Below are 9956 nucleotides of genomic sequence, written 5' to 3' on the forward strand. Positions count from 1 at the left end.
GCTAGGAGACTCCTAAGTCAGAGGCAAAAGACAGTTTGTTGCCCACAGCAGTAGGGGTGGCCAGAGGACTGTCATTGTCCGCAGTTCCCCCAGGGTGACACCTGACCTTTGTTCCAGAGGGAGGCACCATCGATGTTTTCCAGGGCTGCTCACTCTCTAAACATGCTTGAAAAGATCCCCTGGAACAGAGGCAGATATTTCTGGAAAAGGTCAGATAGTAGATGTTTTAGCCTGTGCTGGCCACATACAAATCACAAATCCCCCCCCGCCATAATCTTCTTCATTGTCGTAGTCATTGCTGTGGTCGGTTTGCAACCTTTTAGAAACAAAAACTCTCCTAACTCGCCAGCCGTGGGAGAATAGGTCATTGGCTGCATCTGGCCTGGCCACAGGTCACCAACCCCTGGCCTGACACGGGCCGTCGGTGACTCTGCTTCTAAGACACGAAGAAGCACAACAGACCCGTGGAGAACTGTCTCCCAAAAGCAGTCAGAACGTCACATAGTCTTGAGCCTCCAATGTGAGCAAAACAGTTTCCAATTTCCTGAATGTCACCGCTAACCAGTTAATTGGTCCGTGACGTGACCTAATACAATCTAAGAAATAATAGTATTTGGGAAAAACAAAGCATTCCATTAGAAGTTGTTAAATTCGTTTGGATTCTTAGTTTTGTTATCTATAATTTTTGCACAGACTCACTAAAAACAGAGGGTCTCATTTTATATGCCAGCCCCTACATTTTAGGAATTTTGCCTCCCTCAAACCGCGAACTAGTGAGGTGCGTTGACCTAAAAATGCTCATTTCTATCAGCTCGGCAGCTGTGTCTCCTTCGCCTCTTCTTTATATAATAACTTTAGGACCCGACATGTCCACCTCCAGCTCTGTCTCCCGCCCTACCTGCCACCCACGTCTTCCTCCCCTTCCCAGCCTCTCTCCCACCCCCGCCCCGTGCCAATATGCACCGACACCTACAGAGAGGGAAGGCACGTGAGTGTTCCTGCCCCTAGCCGGAACCAGACATTGCTGTCCTTTGCCTGCTAGGTGAAAAGTTTTCATGTCCTAGGGAACTATACAATTTGCCGGGGGGTTAGGAGGGGGAGCATTAAGACCCCAGAAACTATTTGCATTAAGATTTGAAACACTTCATCTTGCAGAAGGTCATGCCAATAAAGTAGACAATGAACTCGGGGAAGTAAAACCACAAGCTACACCTCTGTCTTCAGTCCCCCCTTGAGTGGTGCTGGGTAAAGCGAACAATGCGAGGCTGTATGAATAAAACCAAGGGTGTTGAGAAGACAGGGTGCCCACAGTCTCATTGGCCGGAAAACTGTGTAAAATTTCTAGAGTGAAACCGGGCACATAAACCCTTCCAGAGAGCAGAGACTCTCCAGTACCCCGGTTCGTAATCTTTACCTCCTCTTGCTCCAACACCCCCAAACGCTGCTTGGTCTTTAAAGGTCTCGGGACCTAGTGTCCAGATATCTTGAGAGTCGCGTTGGAAGTGTTCTTCTTCACAGTTCAATTGAGCCAGCAACCTTGGTGAGCACCTGCTCAGTGCCTTGCCCTGTCAGAACGTAACTTTGGCTAAAGAGAGCATGCACACAAATAATTCCGGTAAAATATGGTAGGACTTACCAGCACCGGAGAATTGAGCCTCACCTGAGGTTATAATTGCCTCGACATTACATTTATATAAAATGAATCTTCATTTACAAACGCCATGAGCATGAGGGGCATGCTTTTCTTGCTTTTACTCCAAATCACATAATTCTAAATTATTCTTCTGTGCCCTTGTTGACGCCAGTTAATTTGTGAGGGCTTAATAAAAGTTATTCATTCAACCCATTTTATTTCCCATCTGTTGCCATTAAATTTTATTGTGAGCGTTAAAATGTTTTTGTTTTTTTTTTTTTTGTTTGTTTGTTTGTTTTTTTTTGAGACAGAGTCTCACTTTGTTGCCCAGGCTAGAGTGAGTGCCGTGGCGTCAGCCTAGCTCACAGCAACCTCACACTCCTGGGCTTAAGCGATTCTACTGCCTCAGCCTCCCGAGTAGCTGGGACTACAGGCATGTGCCACCATGCCCGGCTAATTTTTTTTGCTATATATATTTTTAGTTGGCCAGATAATTTCTTTCTATTTTTAGTAGAGACGGGGTCTCGCCCTTGCTCAGGCTGGTCTCGAACTCCTGACCTCGAGCGATCCACCCGCCTCGGCCTCCCAGAGTGCTAGGATTACAGGCGTGAGCCACCGCGCCCGGCCTGTTTTTTTTTTTAAATGCATAAAAGTTAAGACAAAGATATCCTTTTTAGGCCGGGCACGGTGGCTCATGTCTGTAATCCCAGCACTCTGGGAGGCCCAGGTGGGAGGATCACTGGAGGTCAGGAGTTGGAGACCAGCAAGAGCAAGACCCCCCGTCTATACCAAAAATAGAAAAAAATTAGCCGGGCATGGTGGCGCATGCCTGTAGTCCCAGCTACTTGGGAGGCTGAGGCAGGAGGATTGCTTGAGCCCAGGAGTTTGAGGTTGCTGTGAGCTAGGCTGACGCCACGGCACTCTAGCCCCGGAAACAGAGCAAGACTCTGTCTCAAAAAAAAAAACACCAAACAAAAAGATATCCTTTTTAAAAACCAACATTGCCACAATCATTTCACTTACCTTGTTAAAAAACGGAGGCCTCAAATTTAATGCACACAACACTAAGGGCACAGATGATGAGTCTGAGTTTTACCTGTTTGCTAAGCTGACAGGTGAGAGCATACACACACCTGGAAACCGCGGCCGTTCTGAACGGACAGTTGACGTAGGAGCACTGCACGCGTTTCAACTCTGCCTCATCGCTCCCCTTTGGCTACTTGCACATTCAAGAATGCTGCGTAAACTCATCTGCTGTGTCTCCTTAAAGCCTCTTGCCTTCTTTTCTTGTCATTAATTCAATCTTTTCTACAATTGTTAAGTAGAAGTAATATTCCCCCTGCCATTCCCTCAGGTCCTCTTTACAGTTTGTCTTAAAGCAGAACAGGGAACACCTCCTGCAGCCTTTGGGAGTGAGGGAGGAGCGAGGGACCCAGGCTTCTGTCCCCTAAAGGGACTGAGGGACGGGGAAACTGAGGCAATTGTCAAGGACCAGCCGGCCACCCTGCTGGGCGTCCCCGAGAACTAGGGAAGCCACAAAGATGTTGCTTCCTTCTCCTCCAGGATGAAAAATGAGATCTTTCTTTTATTGTTGTTGTTTTTACAACTTTGAAGGAGAAGATGCAGATAAACCCACATGCTGTTGCCTTTTCTTTTAGGAACACATGATTCTGTGCAGATTTGCGGATCAGACGGCCGTCCAGCTTCCTCCCCAGCAACGGCTCATAGGTACGTGGGTGCACATAGCAGTCGCTGAGCAAATTCTGTGCAGCGTGCCTGGGCACGAGGGGGTCAGGTATGTGGGGAAAGCTCATCAGCAGCAAGTCCATTAGTGCACGAGAAACTGAAGTTTGTTCTTCCCAGAAAACTTAATCCCTATTAAGAAGAGCTTTCTGAGTATAGTAACATTGTATCCCATTTTGGTTAATGTTAATACCTTTAAATACATTTTAATATATGTTATTAATACTTTTAAATACATTTTAGTGTTTGCACTTTGAGTAGGATTCCAACGTTATTCATAAATCTTTTTCCTACTGTTACGAACAAACCGCAAGATCTATCAAAAGCCGCAAAAGAAAATAGTAAAGATAGAAAAGGCAACTACACGTGCCGAAATTTATGCATGAAAATGTGTATGAACAAGGATGATAATGATCTTTTTCCCTCGGGAGAAAAGTATACTCATGTATTATTCATCATAGACCAATTCATTCAGCATCGGAAATATTAAACATGACCTAAATGGGAAGACCCACAGAAAGATTTCAAGTTTATTAAGTGACTGATTTATTGAAGACTTCTCTTTAGAAAAAGAAACCGCATTTGGAAGAATACTAGCATCGGACAGTTACGCATTTAAGCCCTGAGCTAAACGCCCTCACCTGTTAGCTCAGTAAATTCTGACAACAGTATTTATGGGGTAAGTACTATTATTTACGTTTTAACAGTGACAGAACTGAAACAGAAGCTTGCGTAGGGTCCTTCATCTGGCAGATGACGGATCCCCACTATGAATCCGAATTATTGGACTCCGTACGGGAAGCTCTTGTCCACTTTGGTAATTACCGCTTCCCAGCGCTCCGGAAATACAGGTTCCAAAATCAGGGTTTAAGATAAATGCGTAGAGTCCAAACTCACCCTAAAAATTATTCAGAAAAGCTCCACATTGGACACCATCCTCATCATACTTTCTCTCCAAAATTCCAACGTGAAAAACAGACGGTTGTGTGTCTGGCTGAGCACCAGGTGAAGCCGCTGGCTTGATTCCGAGAGTACGTGCAGGAGACATCGTTGTCTTTCAGCTCTGAAAGCAAAGTCGGCCTAGCAAGACGCTCACACTTGAAGAGGCATGTCAGAGCCGAGACGGGTAGCAGACAGTTCCCTTCTCTCTGTCACCCTCAGGGTCCTAAACGCATGGAAAGAGCTTACTTTCTCCTGCCTGAGACCTCTTTCTCTCTCCCTCTTCCTCCTCCTCCTTTTCCCATCCCCAAGCTCCGAGTGAGTCCAATGTGCAGCCGATGGAATTCCACTCCCTAGACCCGTGTCTCAGTCTGCCTCGTGCCGCTGTGGCCGAACACCACAGATTCGGTGACTTGCAGTGAACGGAAGAAATCTGTCTGGCTCACATTTCTGGAGGCTGGAAGGGCACGGCTGAGGGGCTGCGTCTGGTGGGGGCCTTCTTCTTGCTGCATCGTAACGTGGCAAAAGGCATGACGTGGGGAGAGAGAACAAGAGGAGGCTGAGCTTTGTCCTTTATAAGGAACCTGCACTCTCGATCATGAACCCACCACCGTCATGACAGCATCAAGCCGTTCACGCCCCCCTCGTGGCCCGATCACCTCCCAACGGTTGCACTGGGGGTGAAGTTTTCAACACATGGTTTCTGTAGAGCACATCTGGATGACAGCAACTCAGGGAAGCCATCATCAGCATGGTGGATGGATGCGTACGTGGTAGGTGCGAATCTTCATCATCAAACCAAGGAGAATGGCTGTAAGGGAAGTCGCTAGAGTGGAGGAAGAGGGATCATTTGGCAAAAATCACTGGCAGGGAGCAGGGGTTGGGGGAAGGTGGCGGGAATGACACTCAAACAAAGCCAGAGACTCCCTCAGACGCCGACATCTCTGCACATCCCGTCCCTGTGTTCCGTGAGCGTTTTTAGGAAATTCACCAGGCGGCAACGGTGGACCCAACAACTGGATTTCGGTTGTGAAGATATGTCAACATGTTGTGCAAACATGAGATTGTTCTGCAAAATGGAAAAGGAAGAATTGACTGGGACCCAGGCTAAGGATCCGCAGCGTAACCCAGGGTGGATACGGAAGGAATGCGGAGCATCCGATTCCGACAGAGAATGTTTCATTTTAAACAGAGAAGTAGACGGGGAGACAGTTACAGAGATCTCAAAGGAAGAAGAGTATTTTAAGGGCAAAGACGAATGTCGGCCGCAAGGCTGCCGATGATGAGGGGGTGATTTTTTCCAAAGGGAGCTCTCGATGTCCCATCTTACGTCACTTCTGACTCAGTCCGTCCTTTATCGTGTGCGTCCTTTTAAGGAAAGTGTACAAAATAGACATTTGGAGTCTCGAATTGCCAATTCTTACCTCCTGATTTATTTCACCTGCCGCTGTTTTTTTCCCATGAAGATTCTGTTTTCCGCAGAAGAACTTTTCTACTGGAGTTACCTGTCTTCACTTCCGAAGCTGTTTTAGTTTAGCAGTTTCCACTGTCATTCAGATAAATTATTTGAAAATAATGTCAAGGCATTGTTGCAATCATCGAGGAAAACTGGAATGAATGAAGTTCTGCATGGTCAGTAACCTTTCTCCAAGAGGATGAAGAAGCTTATGTATTGCATTTAGGGCAATTAAAAGTGTAAAAGTAGGCCGGGCGCGGTGGCTCACGCCTGTCATCCCAGCACTCTGGGAGGCCGAGGCGGGTGGATCGCTCGAGGTCAGGAGTTCGAGACCAGCCTGAGCAAGAGCGAGACCCCGTCTCTACTAAAAATAGAAAGAAATTATCTGGCCAACTAAAATATATGTAGAAAAAAATTAGCCGGGCATGGTGGCGCATGCCTGTAGTCCCAGCTACTCGGGAGGCTGAGGCAGGAGGATCGCTTGAGCCCAGGAGTTTGAGGTTGCTGTGAGCGAGGCTGACGCCACGGCATTCCCTCTAGCCCGGGCAACAAAGTGACACTCTGTCTCAAAAAAAAAAAAATAAAATAAAATAAATAAATAAAAGTGGAAAAGTAAACCAGAGCTTTGCATATATATTCGAGCCCCAAATCATTTTGTCCCGGGCTACTTTTGAAGTTTGTGTTTGCCAAAGGAAAACAAGTTAACCCGTTTGCTCGCCAGGCAGATTTCCTCTTCTGTCTTCCAAAGATTGCAAAGGAAATAGAACGCCACTATTTTACTGGGGTGCAGGAGCTCTGAAAAGTAAGAGTGTATGACACTCAACATTACAGATCCACCTGAAGTAATCAGCGCACAATTGAGAATTTTCTCAGATATTTCCCATTTCTCATTTCTTCACAGTCCTAAAAAAAAAACTCCAGGTAGGAAAGGTAACATGTCTCCCAGGTTGGTCTCTCGTCAGCACGTCCGTTTAGATGTTCTTAAAGACAGATTTTTTTTCCCCACAATATTACAGATAATGTAGTGGTGGTTTTTTTTTTTTGTTTGTTTGTTTGTTTTTGATGCTTAAATTGTTAGATTTTTTTTTATTTTGTTAGTTTTTTTTTTTTTAATTCTTATTTCAGCATATTATGGGGGTGCAAAAGTTTAGGTTACGTATATTGCCCTTGCCCCGCCACCCCCCCTCCCCCGAGTCAGAGCTTCAAACGGGTCCGTCCCCTAGACAGTGCACTTCGCACAGATAATGTAGTTTTATAGGGAAGGCAGAGGAAAGGTCTTTAAATGGATTTTTAACCAAGTAAGAAATAGAATCTGCAGTTCTAATTTGGGATTTGGGTACAGCTTCGAAAAGGTTAGCATTCTTTAAATTATTAGTAGAGACAAATCTTTGAAACGTATGTATTTGTAAACTATCTTTTCTCCACGCTGATCGAGAACTAAATTGAAAGAGACCAAACAGGACTTGGGTGTAAACAGCAGCATTCTCCGTAGTACGTGTGGATTCTGTCACCGTATAGATTCCCCTCAGATAAGCGGACATGGCCCTGCTAGGGAAGGGGTGTCTCACGGTGCCATCTGACTGTATTTCAGGAAAACAGTGCATGTGCCTCGTGGACCTAGACCGGGCCAGAGCTGCGGAAGAGCGCGGCTACTCCGTCCAAGTGATATCCATGGAGCCCGAGAGCTGCTCCCCCAAAAATAACATGATCGTGGGAGTCCCCGTTTAGAACAGGACATTCACATCCGACGTTTTACCACCAGTCTTCGCGCTGAAAGCCCAGTGACAGGAAGATCTCGGGGGAAAGGGTCCCTGCGGAGCATCGCAAAAGCTCCTGCTATGTGTGATTAACGGACTGCTGGTTTTCCCCCTAAGAATCCACCTGGAGTCGCTGCTGCCGAAAGAATAAAACTCACCAGCGGAGGTCCCCTCACTGGAATAACCCTCTCCCTCCCGGGTCACAAGCTTTCCGAATCTTGCCAATGTGACGTGCAATTGAAAATAATATACCTGCCGTCTTTATTTTGTAACCGTTTATGTATTCACCTGGAGGCTGAAACTAGACTCAGTGGGGTTTTTTTTTGTTTGTTTGTTTTATATTTTTAATAATTGTACTTTTTCTATAAATTTTAAAAAATTAGGAAATTACAGCATTTTTAAGCTGGAGTTAGTTCACCTTGTTATGTCATTTAGTATACTCCTTTTAAATAAATTTCCCATAAAGTACCAAATGAGAGAATCGCTGCTTCAAACATTTTAGGGGAAGAGATTATGAAAGAATTGCCATAAATGTCCCTGTTTGGGGAATGTGGAATGGGGGCATAAATTCTAACTAAACCATAAGCACATTGATTAGTGAATTCAGGATGGTAAGTAATTATGGAGGATCCATTGTTTTTAAGACTCCAGCCTACATTCTCCTGAGGACTCAAAGATGAGTTGCAAGAGACACAAGTCTTTGCCTATGGAAGTGAATCTTCTAGAAGAAAAAGATTAAAGAATTAGCTAAATTTTTTATCTTATACTATAATGTATGGTCACAGGATTTGTTACTCAGATGTCAATCGTATTTTTTATTTGTTTTAGGGGCATAAGACTTACAGAATATAAATTGGGAGTGTGAGAGGTATATGAGAGCTTACTGGAATTGTTCTCTCTGCCTAAATTCATTCTCCCTTTTCTGCCAGCCAGCATTTTTAAAGACAGATGGTACATTCTTTCTCACATGCTGCTAATTATTTACCTTTTACGTGTCCTAGATTATTTTGTTTAAGATTTATTTCACTGATTTTGATTATTTCCGACCCCCATGTTACACATACCATGAGAAGAAAGGATTTTAATTGGTCATCACTGTGGATTAAAATACAGGAGGACCAATTTTCAGGGCACTCTGGGTGGAGGCAGGGAGGTTTCGGAGTCTGTTTTCTAGGATAAAATTTAAGAAAAGCATTAACCATCGGTCCTGAGTATCTTAGTCATCCATGCCCATAGAAAACAACATGTTCTTATATCCTGGAGTTTCTTTTTTTTCAATTGAGGTTTAATTCATGTGCAATAAAAATAACAGATTTTTAAATGTTCCTTTGAGAAGTTTTGACAACTGTAAACACCCAGGTAACCACCACTAAAATAAGGTATTTCCATCAGACACTGTTAGATACACACAGTGAGAATATTTTTCCCAGCCTGTGTCTCACCTACTCATTTTCACAATGAATGTTTTAATTTTGATGAAGCTTAATTTATCCTTTAATGGTTAATATTTTCTGTGTCCTCTCTAATAAATCTTTACCTACCCTAAGGTTATGAAAATTTCTCCCATGTTTTCTTGTGGCAACTTTACGGTCCCAGATTATTGCATTTAGTTAGGTCTATGATCTATCTTGACTCGTTATTCATATAGAGAAGTAGGTAGATTTTGAAGAGTATATGGTTGTCCGAGCGCCATGTTTTAAAATTCCTTTCCTCCCACCATTGGACTAACTTTGCCACCTCAGTTGAAAATCAACTGATACATGTGTATGCATCTATTTCCAAATTCTCTAGTCTCTTCCATCCGTCCATTTGTCTCGACTGCCGCAGCTTTATAGTAAGTCTGGAAATCGGGTGGTTTGTCTTCCAATTTCATTTCATTCTCTAGATTGTTCCGGCTGTTCCGGATCCGTTGTGGTCCCATTTAAATCTTAGGATTGGCTTCTCCATAGCTCTTAAAATTTTACCTAAATAAGCCTGCTGGGATTTTTGGTATTGCCTGGTCTCTTTAGATCCATTTGGGGAAATGAACACCTGAACAATAGTGAATCTTATAATCCATGAATATAATATCTTTCTGTATATTTAGGCTTCTGTTAATTACTCTGTACAATTATTTTATAATTTGCTGCGTGGAAGGTTTGTTTTATTTGTTATGATTTCATGGTCGTGATGGTATTGCCCTGAGCTTTTTACGTGGTGTTCACACTTTGTGGAATAGTCTCCTTGTTACCCCTCCCACTGGCTTGATGTCATTCGTCCTTCTCCTCTGAGACCTGACCTCCCAGGGAAAGCTTTTCCTGACCTTTATAACAGTTAGGTACCTGTTATAAAATGTCCACCACCCAGAGCAGTCGTCTCAGTCCTCCCCGGGTGACTCTCAAAGTACCCGCTACTCCCCGCTCCAAAGAGCCTCTATGACGAACAGGGA

At 44.3% G+C, this 9956-nt stretch overlaps 1 protein-coding gene across 3 annotated transcripts in view; it reads left to right on the plus strand.

The window, feature by feature from the left end:
* GSTCD (glutathione S-transferase C-terminal domain containing) overlaps window positions 1-9074 on the plus strand; it is a 56613-nt gene extending 47539 nt beyond the window's left edge. For all 3 annotated transcript variants that reach the window (XM_045537394.1, XM_045537395.1, XM_045537396.1), the window contains 2 exons: window positions 3292-3361; window positions 7363-9074. In XM_045537394.1, coding sequence (XP_045393350.1) covers window positions 3292-3361; window positions 7363-7499 — 207 coding nt within the window. In that variant the 3' untranslated portion in view covers window positions 7500-9074. The remainder of the gene's footprint in view (window positions 1-3291; window positions 3362-7362) is intronic.
* Window positions 9075-9956: the final 882 nt, after the last annotated feature.

This window comes from Lemur catta, chromosome 26, assembly GCF_020740605.2.
Source record: "Lemur catta isolate mLemCat1 chromosome 26, mLemCat1.pri, whole genome shotgun sequence".
Classification (NCBI taxonomy): Eukaryota; Metazoa; Chordata; class Mammalia; order Primates; family Lemuridae; genus Lemur; species Lemur catta.